Consider the following 14,829-nt stretch of genomic DNA (forward strand, 5'->3'; position numbering starts at 1 on the left):
GGACCCGGCTGTGGAGCAGCGGTACCGGTACCGGTCCTGGGGCCGAGTGCGCGGAGGATTGTGGGGGGAGGAAAGGAGGGGAGGCCTTGTGTCGCGGTGCATGCCGGGATCGGGGCGGGCGGTGCTCGGAGGCCCAGCGCGGGGCAGTCCCTTCCTCGGTGTCTCGGGGCGGCGGCGGCGAGCGGAGGGGTCGGGCCGGCGGCGGAGGAGGCTTCTGCCCGTCGGGGATGGCGGACGCGGCGGCCTCTCCCGTGGGGAAGCGGCTCCTGCTGCTGCTGGCGGCGGGGCCGGGCGAGGGCGAGGCGGTGGGGCCGGAGCCGGGGCCTGCGCTGCCCTCCCGGGCCTGGCGGAGCGGCACGGTGCGGGCCATGAGCGGAGCCGTGCCCCAGGACCTGGCGGTGAGGCCCCGGCGGCGGCGGGGGGGCTGTGGCGACGGGGAGCCGCGGGCGGCGACTCCACGGGTTGGGCCGCCCGCATGGGCCGCAGCCTACCGGGCCGGGCCGGGGTGTGCGGGGCGGGCGAGGGGCTGGGGCCGCCTGTCCCGCTGGGGTCGCGGGGTTACCGGTCCGGAGCCCTGCGCCTGCCCGGATCGCGCTGCCTGCCGCTCTCCACCGGGCCGGCCGGGCTGTGCTCCGGGCCGAGGAGCGGCGAGCCCGGCCTGCAGGCAGCGCGGTGCCGGAGCGGCCCGGGCCGTCTGCCGGGCGGGGGTCCTTGCGGGGCCAAGAGGGTCCGGCAGCCTCAGGTTGCGGTGTTTGGACGTGAGTCAGATGTGAAACAAACGCGCCTGGGGTGTTCCTGCTCTCTGATGCTGATAGGTCTGTGTGCAGCAGCTGAGGTTTGGGTTTGTTGTTTTTGGTTTGTTTTCCCCGGGAAGGTGTTGGGTGTTCTTGGTCAGCCTAAGCGATGATCCTTGTTTGAAGGCACCATTTTGAAGAGGGGATTATCGATTTTTTTTCCTAGATTTTGGTGTTAACGGTAGAAATCTGTGCTTCGTGTAACACGTTTAAGCACTCTTTAGCATTTTGGTTTATTTCTAGTATAGCTCAGTGAGATGCTCGGTTGCAGATCTTAAGAAGAGCCCTTAAGGATACCTGCTGCTTCCCTTTGCATGCACCAGTTTTGCGGGTATTTGCTGTAAAGGGTGGCCTGCTTTGGAGAACTGATGGCACACCTGTGAGAACTGTGGCTCTTAAAGTCACCCATGTTAGATAAAAAAAGGTTCGGTGCTTCTGTAGACTTTTTAGTAGTTCTCTTTGTGATTAGCTTTTTAAAATTTTGTTGTTAGAGTAAGTTCTTTGAGCTTCTTTTGTGCAGTTCCAACCTGGAGAAGTTTCCTTGACTTTCTGCATTGATGCTGCTTGCTTTGGCCTTATTTTAGAACTGCAATTAAAACTACAAGTAGGAAGTAGTGTGCTGGGTTTAGCTTTGCAACCCAGGTGGCCTGGCTTCCACCCTGTGTCTGCTGTTGAGAGCTGTGGTGATGCTCTCTAGCTGCTCCCTTATTTGTTTTAGGAGGAGGGGAAAAATGCAGAAAGGGGATCTTCGAAGGGAAGGTGGGTTAGTGTTTGAGACGCTATCTGAAACATGAAAATGTGTTTTGGACTAACTGAGACCTGGTCTGCAGAGCTACTCTTGTAGAAGAGTGCATTTGACATGTGCATCATCACTGCTCTTGAACTGTGGAATCGCCCATCCCAAATATGAGTGTGTTGTAATGGACTTTTGCTGTGTTATTGCTATTTTGGTGGAAGGACTGGTGGAATGTTGCCTTTTTTTACTTCGGTGAATGCCTGTCCACTCACTTGTTTCCTGGTTACTCATTGCTATCCAACCTTGTGACACCTGTTAGATTACCCTGACAAAGTAAAAATCAACTCTGCTTGATCGAATGTGAAGAATAGGATTTTTGGAGTGTATGAATTCATTACCTTTGTTCAATGCTGCAATTCCCACCCCAGTTCCTTTCATCAGTAACCTTCCACATGCAGTGTCAGTATATTCTTCAGATCTGTACAAGAACTCTTAAATGTGAGCTGTGTCAAATAGTCAAGGCAGGTTTTTCAGAGTTCTGTAATGCAGAATGTTTCGTGTTGCCTTGGAACCTTCCATGCATAATGAACACTGCTTTGACAGGGATAACAATGTCCTATCAGAAAAATTAAGTCATCTTTTTTATACTCATTCTGACAGCAGTGAGAAGTTGGCACCAAGCAGTCAACCACGTATCAGGAAATTCTCATCTAAGGTAAAATTAGAATGTGGGCTAGGTCTGAAAAAGGCTAGGAAAAAATTCTGTTCCTAGTTCTGTGCTTTCTGGTGGTGGCCCATAAGGATGGTTTCATGTACTAGCCTGTTTTCTAACACTAGGCTTTTAGAAATACAGAATTGCAGTCAAAGATCTATACCTTTTAAGGTAGAAAACTCTACAAAAGGCAAGAATTATAGAACTTAAAGCATTTCAGAAAGCAGCTGTAATAGCTGTTTGGTTTTTTTTAAATTTTAATACTGGAATTTTAGGAAGCTATTACATTTTCTGGTAGGGTAAAGCCTCTGAAAAGGTTTTTTGTTTTTTCCCTCGTATGAATTCAGTTATAGAGAGTACCTCTTAAGTATTCTTTCTTTGATAAAATGTGGAATACTATAATTACTGTTGGCTCACAAATAAAAAAGGGTAAATCCTAATTGTTTGTCTTCAAAGCACCTACAAAAAATCTTGAGGAAAATCTCAGAAAACAGCTTTGCCTTTTCTAACCAGAAACAGATCTTACCCTTCTTCTCAAAGTATCTGTTACTTCCAGAATTTTGGAAGAATACTGGGCTGGATGCGTGTTAATAAGACCAATAGGCATATCTTTAATGCTTCTTGTTGTAAAAGAGATGTTTAAGAACAAACTGGATATTGAGCATGCTTTCAAATAAACTTCTGATTGCTTTGCAAGTGGAATACAGTTCTTCAAAGGAGAGCTGACTGGAAAAGCACTGGAGGTAGATTTTCTTGGTTGGACAGCGTGGACATAGTACACACAAGCCTTGCTTTTCACCATATAAAATGCCATAAGCTGGGAATGTAGAAACCATATGTTCATGGTCACTTCATGTAGCTGAATTTTTACTTATGGTTATGAAAAGCAGCAGACTTGGTTAGAGCTGTGCAAATAAAGTTTAGCAGGTTAAATACGGGTAGATATAAAGATAATTCTGGTACCTGTCTTGAGACATTTGTTGGTGTATTTTTCTCTAAGGCAATTGTGTGTGTCTCACTTGAAATAAAAACAAAAAACTGAATGATGCATTAGTAATGGCAGTAGTCCAACATTGTAACTGGTAGGGTTTTTGAGATACAGTTTGGCAGGTGGGAGTACCTTTTCCTATTCAAACAGTTGCAGAAAATCAGGTTTATGTAATACCCATACTAAGATGTTTTCTCAGTTTTCAATGGAGATACTAGGAGTTTGAAAGTTTTGTTTGTGCTTGTAGGCGTGCCTGCAGTGCAGTTGGGGAGTTTTGTCTTGAGTTATTACTGTGTTACATCTCTGCTTTGGAGGCAGTTCATATCCTAAACATTCTGCCTGAAAGAGGTAGACCAGTCTTTTTTTTAACAAGTAACTGCTTCAAGAAATCTGTTATGTAGTTTTAAATTCCCAAGGTACAAGGCTTTCTTTTTTTTTTTTTTTTTTTTTTTTTTTGTAGAAAACTGTTCTGCATGGAGCATGTATGTACGTATTTGGTGGGCAAGTTGTTTGTGTTAAGTAGCTAAGATGTTTTCTTTTGGCTGATCTTGTTCTGTACTTCAGTTAATTACTTGATTGTTAATTAGATTTACCATTCTTTTTTTCCTTCAAGACGTATCTTGTGATTGTTCACTTCTCTGGGATTTTTCCATGTGCATATTTTGACTCTGTGTTGCCATCACGGGCTTGAGGTTTTACAGAGCTCTCACTTTTTCAATCAACTTGCAAGCTGATGGTGGCTTCAAAAGTATTTCTGTATAGCCACATCAATTTCCTATGGATGCATTTGGAAAGTTTGTTATAATTTTTGTGTTTGGTTGCTTTTTAACACCATACATCACAACATCATAAAATACCTTTACTCTTACAGTGAATTCTCTTGATAGTGTGCTCTCTAAGTAGTTATAATGCTTCCAGGTTCTACTGTTGGTTACATAACCAAACCAAAATGCAGTTTTCCTGCCACATACTTACTGTCCTGAGGTTGCTGTGCTTATGACTCCAGTCACTTGTGCAATTCTTTATGCTTTTCCTGTGAAGCTGTTGGTGTCTGCATCTAATAATTAGTTCTACCTCCTTTTGATAAAGTCCTCTGTTTTATCAAGGCACCCAACTTTTCGATCAGTGATAGACTTGTTCTCTTTTGTAGTTTATGAGTGTGTTCTGTTTTGAAACTCTTCTTACTACCTTTCCTGTAGATGGAAAAATCTTATTACTTTAGTATTGTTATTGATTTACTGATCCTGTACTTCTGACGTAGTGATACTTGGTAGTGACTGTCTTGTTGCCAGCGCTTGCTGTTGGAAGTCTCTTAGTATATCACATACACTAGATGGTGGTGCTCCATTTGCAAAACACAGAAAGGTGGGGAAATTTTCTTGTATAGTCCACTTTTCCTTGCAGGGTTTTCATGCTTAGCAGATGTTTTGCCATCGTTATGCATTTCCTCCAAAAAGCCTTGGCTTTGTGATGTTCACCTTGTTCATTTTGACACTAATAACTGTATTCAGAGATGACTTTCAGTTGTCAGAGTTGCTTAGCATGCTGAATGACATGGAGGTGGGTGATTCCTGGGACAGGCTGACAGTTTCTTGGATATTCTTCTAAAGAAAGCATAATATCCTTACTTAAGAAGTAGCTTTGGTTTCTTGCTTTCCGGTTGCTGAGAATGTAGCGTTAAGCTCTAGGTTAAAGCTTACTTTTGAGACTGGGCTTCTTTTTTACTGCAGAGGTGTGATCTATCATCAAATAATCTAAAATAAAATTTTTCTGTTATATAATCTATAAAACTCAGCAAAAATTAGAAGTGCTACTGTTTTATCACCAGTGTTTTTTCAAGGAAGATGCCAGACTTTATTAAGCGAAAGTATTAATTCTGATGCAGTAATAATTCCATGCCTCCCATGCTTACCATTTAAAAACTTTTATTTTTCATTGTCCTTTTACCATTCTTCTTAGACTTTAGTAAATCCCAGCCTTCATTTTCAGTCCAGTGCCATGTAATGCTTTTGATTCTGACATTCAGGTTAGATGCTGTAGGAGGAAGTCCTTCATATCATCCGTTAAGTTATGTAGTTAAGACTATCTTTCACTTTTAACTCCTTCTATTTATTGCCTTGTTTTGTTTTGGTTTTTTCCTACAGATTCCTCCCCAGCCCTCACCTGAAACTTATTCTAGTATTTGGCACTCTGGGGGGTGATGAAAGAGTTCTTAGTGTACAAAATGGGCTGGTGGTGCTTCAAAAGGTCTTGCTGTCTGTGGCTGTGCAGCAAGGTCTCTGATGGCAGGAAGTTTCTGTAGGAATGCAAACACTTTCTGAAATAAAGCTCCTCTTAAAAAGTGGAGCATAGTGATTAACGTATTTGGCTCTGCTTGGTGTAAAATACAGCACGATTACTGGATTAATTTCAAAGTGTGATGGATGTTACATGACTGGCTTGGGATACAGCTTGCATTAAGTGCTGCTGTGTGTGCTGTGTATGGCGCTGCAGTTTTTGGTTCAGGTGGCTTGATAGACTCACCTTGGCCATGCAGCCAAGGGGCTACAAGGTTTCTATTGGATCCCAAATTTGACTTGGATAGATTCCCAGATCTAGTAAGATTCCTGGGATAGTAATTCTTTTTTTGTTTCTGTAAACCCTAACTGTCCAAATCAGCCTGTATCTGGAGGTGTTTAGCTGCTTGACACAAAGTTGTGAGTCCTACTGGAAAAAAGCAGTGCAGCATGTGGGAGAGGTAATGGTCCAGTCCTGCTCTTCATGTTTAAGAAAAAAAAATGTTGATGAAGACTTTATTGGAAGAGTTTGGTCTGATGTTATTAGTAAGTCAATAGAGTAGCTAGCTCTTTAGTAGAAAAGTAATAGCACTTTCTATCTCTCGTGCGTGATGCTTCATTGGATCCTTAAGCAAACAGCATGGAGAAAGACTGCAGGAAACTAAAAATTCCTTGTGTGTGCCTTGTTTCCAGGACACAGGTTCCCTAAATGTTCCCACCGCACATGGTGGAGTTAAGTGGGTTGCTTGTTCAAGGCAAAACAACAGGACTGTGTAGTGACATTGGTGAGGCAGTGTCGTGGCATTGTCAGTAACAGCAAGCTGCTGGAGTATGATTTTATCTTCATATGAGCTGATAAAATGGTTTTTAACTAATCTAAACTCCTGAAACACATTAAGTATATGAACTACAAAGAACTCCAGCATTTCTCAAAATGCCCTTTTGAAAATAATATCTTAAAGATGTGTGTCAGGAGAATAAAGCGCTCTACTACTTGAAGTAGTTTAAAATTATTATTTGAGAATCAGTTACAGTAAACCATCTAGTGTGCCTAGTGAAGCATGGAAGTGGAAGCTAGAAGTTTTCTAAGCATTGGTTCGTACACATCTTTGTTTCATGTAATGAATTCCAAACAATTAGAATGCAATGATCACATTAGAAAACTATTAGAAAAATACTGTAGATTAATTTTTTGGTTCTCATTTAATGGTGGTACTAGCTGCATGAGATCTTGGATGTGTGTTCCAAGTTGAAACCTCGGTATCTACCTTCTCTTCTTTCTTCTCTAATGTGTTGATAATGTAGTTCTTTCTGCATCATGAATAAAAGACCATGAACCTACTTGTCACCCAGTTTTTCTTGGTAGTCTGCAACAGATTCCTACCAGTGCCTCCCTTCTGGGCATAAGTACTATTATTCCAATTTACAGATGGGGAAACTCAGCCAGTGAGACCAAATGGCTTGACCAAGGTCATGCAGGAAGCCTCTGATGAAGCAGGGAATTGAACCTGGGTCTCTGGCTACTCTCTAGCAACTGATGGACCATCCTTCCTTTCAAAACTAGGTAAAATTTAAGACCATTTTAAGGGATATTTTTTAACTTGGATTTTTTGCCATCTTTTGCTTTTTCTAATCTATAAACCCCTAGAATGTAAAGTTCTTATGTTTTTCACAGATGGCATCTACATTAGATCTTTGTAAAAATTCTAATGCAATAAGCTACAGTATTTTTTCTATTATAAATTATGTTTAGAGCCTGTGTGTCATGTGATGAAAAAGGCCAGTGTATCTGTCTTATTCATGCTATGGTCTTTCTATTGTTGATGCTTTTAAAGTGTAACTGATGTTGGGAAACTTTAGGATAAATTCCATTTGAACCAGAGTAGCTTCTTACATTGTATTAAGGTGTGAATGTTAGGACAGTAGCTAGACAAGAATGTGTCTTCTGGAGAAAAAAAAAATGCTTCAGCCTGCCCTTGTATATCAAATAATAAAAAAATAAGCAGAGCAAGAGCTCTGCTTCCTATTGTCACTTTTTCTTGTGACATGAAAAAAAGGAAGGGGGATGTAGAGAATTACAGGTGTGTCTGCACCCTCTGTTTTTTGTATTGGAAAAAACCCTGGTTTTTTAGATTAAAAAAAATTGAAAAATTATTGTTTGCAATAGGTACTTGTTAAGGGAAGTGTTTCTCTGTTTAGGAGAACTTGGGAAATCCTGAAGGTGCATTTTTTTCTAAATAGCATCATTGTTTATGTGGCACAGGCATATATGCCTGTAATTGCATATCTTATTGCCATCATCAATGCTGCTGTTCAAGAGCATTTGTATTAACAAGGTACCACTGCTATTCTTATCATTGGCTTGTCTAAACGGGTAGTGAGCAGGGAGAAGGGTGAACAGAAGGTATTCATACTATGTGTGACCCTATGAATTGTAGGGCTATTGATATTTTTGAGAGGATAATTTTTTTTTAAAAGCCAGGGCTTTAGCATACAAATGTTTCCCTCATGACTCAGAGCTGCACAATTGTCCAATTAAGATTAGAGAAAACCCAGGAAACTTGCAGTTACAATGCAGCCACATTGCTTAAGGCTTTTTTTGAGTTTTTCAGCAGTGGAATGTTTCTGTTTTTTGTTTACCACTTTAAATTTCAAAAGTATATGTGTTTACTCACTTTCTAGTCTCTCTGATCTACCTGTCCTTTTCTTCCTTGATTTAGGCATCTCTTTCAGGGATTCCCTTAGTGGTTTTCCTCATAGACGCTAAGCATAGTGGACATCAGCTGGTGAATATGCAGTACTTGCTGTCTGTAGCAACAAATGGTATATGCACAAATACTTGGTGTGCTCTGCAAGTCAGTTTCTGCTTCCTGCACATACAGTACACAAAATTATTTCTATTGCAGAATCTAGAAACCAAAACAATATAAACATAGCTGTCTATATTGAGGCTTTCATGCTTTCATGCTTTTGTTTGTGAGCCAGGGGAGAGTGCTGATGGTATAATGTGCGGTGCTGCCTGGATATGGAACAGCTACCCTGTGTATCTGTGTAGACTGTGGGAATTGACTTAGAATTAGTAACACTTTTGTAAATGGTTGTAAGTCAGAGTTTGGCAGGGCTCCATGGTTATGTTGATTATACAGTGATGGAAGAAAACTGAACACTGAAAGTGAAGTGTGTAAAACAATTATGCCGTGACTTCTCTGAGATGATCTTGATATGAAAGAGTTGTAAGAGTTTTCTCTCTGTTTGACCCAGTTCCTGGGCCTGGTGTTTTGTAAAGGAACACGCTAAGGTCTGTTTTCTAAGTGATGGAATAGAAAAATTCAGTTGTAAAGAACCTATGATGGTCATCTAGTCAAACTGTTTGACTACTTCAGAGCAACCAGAAGTTGCGGCAGGTATTAATATCACTGTCCAAATGCCTTTTGAACACTGACAGGCCATTGACCACCTCTCCTGGAAGCCTGTTCCAGTGTTTTATTGTCCTTTTGGTATAGAAATGTTTCCTAATGTAAAGTCTGAACCTCCCTTCATGCAGCTTTGAGCCATTCCCAGGTGTCCTGTCCTTGGATCCCAGGGAGAAGAGATCAGCACCTCCCATTCCACATCTCCTCCCTGGGAAGCTACAGAGAGCCATGAGGTCACCCCCTCAGCCTCCTTCTCTATCAAGTAGAAAAACTCAGAGTCCTCAGCTGCTCCTCAGAGGACATGCCTTCCAGCCCTTCACCAGCTTGGGTGCCCTCCTCTGGAGGTGTCCAGGGACCTTCACATCCTTCTAAAATGGCGGGGCCTGGAACTGCACAGAGTGCTTGAGGTGAGGTGGCACAGTCTCCTCTCTTAACCAGCTGGTTGTCCTGTGTTTGATGCCCCCAGAATGTGATTTTCTCTCTGGGATGCCAGGGCACACTTCTGGAGCCAGCTTCTGGCCAGCATCTCCAGGTCCCTTTCTGTGGTGCTACTCTCTAGCCACTCCTTTCACATTTTATACTTGTGTTGGGCATTACTTCTTCCCAGGGGAAGAATCTGGCATTTGTTTGTGTTATGTTTCTTGTCACCAATGATTGCCCAGTGCTCCAGTCTGCCTCAATCCTTCTGCAAAGTCACTTGTCCCCTGAGAGAGTCATGAGCACCTGCCAGTTTGGTATCATCAGCAAACTTGGGACAGTATCTAAAGCCTTGCTAAAGTCTAGGAAAACTACATCCACTATTTTTCCTTCATTGACTAGGTGGGTGACCATGTCATAAAAGGAGATAAAATTAGTTAAACAGGGTTTCCCCTTTTTGGACCCATGTTGACTGTGCCTTATGAGTGCTTTGTCCTTTAAATGTCTTGCGTGAGTTTCCTGATTTCTCCAGGTACTGAGGTTAGGCTAACAGCTCTGTAGTTCTCTTAGCCTGAAAATGGGCTAACATTGTCTAGCTTCCTGTCAGCAGGGGCCTCCCCAGCCTCCCAAGACTTTTGGTACATGATTGAGAGGGGCTCTGCTGTAACATCTACTAGGATGGTATAGATGACATAGCTACAGCTTTGTATATGATGGGTACACAGTGTTTGTCAGAATATTTAGTAATCCTCTTAAATGTGAAACATCCATCTTGAAGTTCATCACAGGCTATTTCTGGTAAGTTTTGGTTGTATTTTTTTTTTAAACCAGGAAATGTGTTAAATTTACTACTAAAAGTACAGCTGCTCCACTCCATCAGTTTATTATGATTCATAAAATGTGAGGTGTCTTAATGGGTTAAGACTGGAAAACATTTTCTTACAGTTTTACTTCATGTGTGTCACAGGGTAAATTGAATTGTTTAAGTCTACGTTAAGTAATAAATTAAAAATTAACCTAATAGTTATCCTTATTTATTTGGTACAGAGTGATATGCTGCATCTTATTGCTTGTTTGAATGTCTGCCTTTAGTGATCCTTGGCAACGACTTTAAGGAGATGTGCTAGTAAAAAGTCCTGTCTGCATAATTACTTATAAAACCTCCCCTCCTTTTCATCAGATTCTTAAATATCTTGCAAAAAGGCATATATTCCAATGTCAGCATTATTTAAGAATTTCTTTTTGTCAGCCTCGCTTCATGTCGCATTCTACAGCCAAAGCAGCGCATGTTAATATTAAGAAAGGTACAGACCCAGTGTAAAGGCATTCAGTTCAATTTCCACTATATTGCTGAAATTTGTTGAAATAAAGATATCTTAAAAGATCCAATTGTCTTTCTCTGCAGGACATCTTAAGCAGTAGTGGAGTTCAAGAATTTGTAAGAAAAGTTGCTTCACATTCTCCCCCTCTCCCCTTGAAGTTTGAGCTTTTGAGTATAGGAGGCAGGGGTTGGGAAGAGAACTGATTGGTCTCTAATACCCCTTTTAGGAAGGGCTGCTATTAAATCACAGAGGTGTCTGTCCAGCTTAAAGTGTTTCTTAACTGATTAGGAATTTTTTGTTGTTCATCTGACATATTTGATTAAATTTGTATAGCGTATAAGTTTTGTAGAGGAAAGATTGGAATGTGACTTTGTTTTATCGTTCACAGAACTAGTTAGGATGTATAATGATGCTTGTGTTTCTGTTCTTAGCATTCATGCCATGTGATTTGATATGGCTTTAATGTTTGTCCTTTTTGACAGAAGAAATAGAGGATGGTATCTCAGAATAGTGATTCAGAAGGGTAGTGTGGTCACAAAACTTGTGATTTGGAGTGATATAGAGTCAATTAGCCATACTGAAACGGGCTGTTTGTTGAAGTGCCAAGTAGAGTGTCTAAATTCTAAAAAATACTCCTGCGAAAGAGGCTTGCACTGGGTCATCAGTTGTATTTTGGAATGAACAATTTTCGCAATTTTAATTTTGTATGGGGAAATGCAGCTTTTGGAGCCATTGAAGTATGTTTGGGGATAAATTTTGTTTTGTAGGTTAGTGCTTGCTGTGAATTTGATTAATTTTTCTTTTGTAGTGTCTGATAGCTATGTAGATGTGATGCTCCTAGTATTATCATTGTAATACTTACCTTGATTTTTCTGACTGTAGCTGCTGTCTCCTTATCCGTAGGGTTTGTATGAATCTATTTTTTCTATTCAGTGTCTGAAAAAAAGCTGAAATGCCTTCTGATTTATTGTTTTAAATCAGATCTTTGTGGAATTTGATGGCTGTAACTGGAAGCAACATGCCTGGGTGAAGGTCCATGCTGAAGAGGTTATAGTGTTGTTGCTGGAAGGATCATTGGTTTGGGCACCTCGAAATGATCCGGTTATGCTTCAGGGGACTCTAGTCTCACTGGCACAGTGGCCTGCACTGGTGAGTATTTGGCCAAAGGGCCTCATACTGTCAGAGGTTTGCGTCAACTGTACTATAAAATACAACACTTGAATATTGTACAGGGCATCAGTGTGCAGGTACCAGAAATTGCTTGGTGATGGATTTTTAAAAACTGATAGATAGGAAAGCAGTAAATTGCAAGAATTATTGGCTTAGACAAATTAAGTAATAAGGTGCATTAAAATTCAGGCACTGGATGGTGGAGGTTGAGAAATAAATTTTTTTACTCTTTGTGATACTTAAATAGTATGTGAAGACAACTATTGTTGGCTTGTATGCTTGCTTAGTCACTTCTATAACCTTTGTTCTTTGTTGTTCATCACAGACCTTCACTCCACTAGTAGATAAGCTGGGTTTAGGCTCTGTGGTCCCTGTGGAGTTTCTTCTGGACAGACATTTATGTTTCCTGTCTGATGCCAGTGGATTACGTTTGTTCCAGGTATTTTAACAGTGTTCAGTTGAAGAGCAAATTTATCTTAGTACTGTGATTGTCGTGTTTTTTATTTTTATTTTTTTACTGTTCCCCTTCCATATTCTTGTCTTTTTCCTTTCATTGCCCTGTGATGTATTTGCATTTTTTTCCCAGCTTTTCCAAGTGCTTACAGTAACCTTCATCTACATGCAAAAATGTCCTTGTTCCTCTCCATGTCGATCAGCAGACCTAGCTGTCAAGCATTGTGTAGCTGGTAATTTCAGTGAAAGTTTTGCAACAGCTTTTGCTTAGCAAGTCTCTTTTTCCCTCCTGGCATGTTCAGCAATGTTTTCTCCTGATTTTCCCTTTTTCTTTTTTTGTTTGTCAGTCTTTGAGTGCAGTCCAAGAAGAACTGTCCCTTAAAAACTAATGATTCTGTTACCTTAAAAGACTATACGTTCATGATCTTGAAGGTCTTTTCCAACCAAAACAATTCTATGATTCTGTGTTGTTGGCAGATGGGAACAGAGAGTCAAAATCAGATTCTGCAGGAACAGCCTTCACTAAGAGAATCTGTCAATGCATTGCTCAGTGACCAGAAGCTTCAAGAGATATTTAGTAGAGGTGAGAGGTCTTTTCTATCTCAGAGCTACTTTGTTGTGAAACAACTAGACTGTGCTGGAAGGTGTCAAGGAGAATAGTAATATCTGTTTGATGTGTCTGGACTGGGTCAGAATGCTGTGACAATCCCTATGGGATTGATGCTTCGTAATTACTGACCTGTAGTTTGCGAGTGTTTAGATAGCAAGGAGCCCCCATTTAGTTTAATTCTGTCCAAGGAGCGAGTTTATTTTGATTTTTTTTTTTCTTGTAAACTGACTTGTAAAAACTGGTAAAAAACTAATTTTGTCTTTTCAGGAGTTTTGAGATATAGTAGAGAGGACTCACTGACCTTTTGTCTTATGCAGGTTTTGCAGCAGGAGCACTAGCATTTTCATTTCTTTCCACCTTGAAAAATAGCACTTCAAGCACTAGTTATGAGAACAGAATTCTTCTTTTATTGCATGACACTTAACTAGTATTACACAAAGCTTGTCTGGAAAATGTACTCATAGTACTTCTTTTCCAGGTCCTTACAGTGTCCAAGGCCAAAGAGTTAAGGTTTACCAGCCGGAGGATGAAAATAGCTGGCTTTGTGGTGTTGTGAGCCATCAAGACCCAATAACTCGTCTTATGGAGGTGTCTTTAACTGAGGTAAAAATATAAACGACTTCTTTAGTGTTCCTAAAATATTGTTCCTCAACTTCTCATGGAGAATGACAGCTTCACCAAAACCTGTATATTTGGGTCTTTTTTTGTTGTTTTGTTTTAAAAGAAGAGTAGTTATCCAGGTTGTGGTTTAAAGAATTTTTAAATTATCATGACTTTTCACAATAAATGATGGTACACAGCCCTGTTACATAAAGAAGCTGTAAGAATTTCTCTGGTATATGAAAAAATACTGGAAGTGTTATGTTATAACAAATTTACAAGGAAGCAATGTCGGGAATCAAATCTGAAAGTTTCTGAAACAGAGAAGGAGTAAAAGAATGGAAGGTAGAGTGGAAGGCTGTAGTATTACTAAGCAGTGGGACAGGAAAAAAGGCAAATGGGAGAGGGGCTGTAGGTGCTTGAGGTCTCTTTATGTTGATACTATGTATTCTGAATTAAAAACTAACCTCTTTTCTTCCTCCTCCCTCCTCAACATCACCCTGCATAAAAATTAGAATGGCGAAATAAAGTCAGTGGATCCTCGACTGATTCATGTGGTGATGGATAACAATGCTCCAAGTGAGGTACTGCAGCATTTCAGGTCTTGTATATATGGTGTAAAACATCACAAAATTTTCAATAGAAAACATAAAAAACATGGAAACAACTGAAAACTGATGCTATGTTCACTTTGGGAGTTTGATCATGCCACTGGAAGAGGAATATTTTTTATACCACTTTGAGAGATGGTCATAGCGTTCTTTAAACAATTATGGTTTTATTCAGCCCTCTTCTACTAAGTGCAGCATGGATCTTGGGGGTGGTGTTCAATAAACATGTTTATGCTACATTTTAAAGGTTAGTGCTCTGATGAAGCCTGTCTCTATGCTCATTGCTTTTTCTAATGGAATTACTGTGCTTCTTCAGACATTTTCAGGCATTTCTAAAAATTACCATCTGACTCCACTGAAGCGTGGTATTTCATTGCTTCAGTTGAGTGGTTCTATGATGACATTTGAACCTGTATTTATCCCTAGGCTAAAGGGCAATCTGTCTCCTGTAGTTAAATATTGTAAGCTTTGGATAGTGGACAGAAAGTGTGCCCTTCAGAACAACTGTGGGGTTTAGACTTGTAGAAAAAATTAGTGTGAAAATAGTTTTCATACATTTGGAAGAACTGTGTTGGAGTATGGCCATGTTGCATGTTTCTCAAAATCTGCCATGATACGGAATGCCCTACAGCAAAGTAGCTCAGCTAAAAATATTACTGTGATTTTATTGGTGCTTACCCTAGTACAAAAAAGATGACTGAACACAATGCTTTGTCCTGTTCAGATG

At 40.7% G+C, this 14,829-nt stretch overlaps 1 protein-coding gene across 1 annotated transcript in view; it reads left to right on the plus strand.

Annotated features, from left to right (window-relative positions):
• Positions 1–227: 227 nt before the first annotated feature.
• KDM3B (lysine demethylase 3B) overlaps positions 228–14,829 on the plus strand; it is a 40,676-nt gene continuing 26,074 nt past the window's right edge. The window contains exons 1-6 of the mRNA XM_030459399.1: positions 228–398; positions 11,640–11,807; positions 12,154–12,267; positions 12,759–12,864; positions 13,370–13,494; positions 14,007–14,075. Coding sequence (XP_030315259.1) covers positions 228–398; positions 11,640–11,807; positions 12,154–12,267; positions 12,759–12,864; positions 13,370–13,494; positions 14,007–14,075 — 753 coding nt within the window. The remainder of the gene's footprint in view (positions 399–11,639; positions 11,808–12,153; positions 12,268–12,758; positions 12,865–13,369; positions 13,495–14,006; positions 14,076–14,829) is intronic.

This window comes from Calypte anna, chromosome 13, assembly GCF_003957555.1.
Source record: "Calypte anna isolate BGI_N300 chromosome 13, bCalAnn1_v1.p, whole genome shotgun sequence".
Classification (NCBI taxonomy): Eukaryota; Metazoa; Chordata; class Aves; order Apodiformes; family Trochilidae; genus Calypte; species Calypte anna.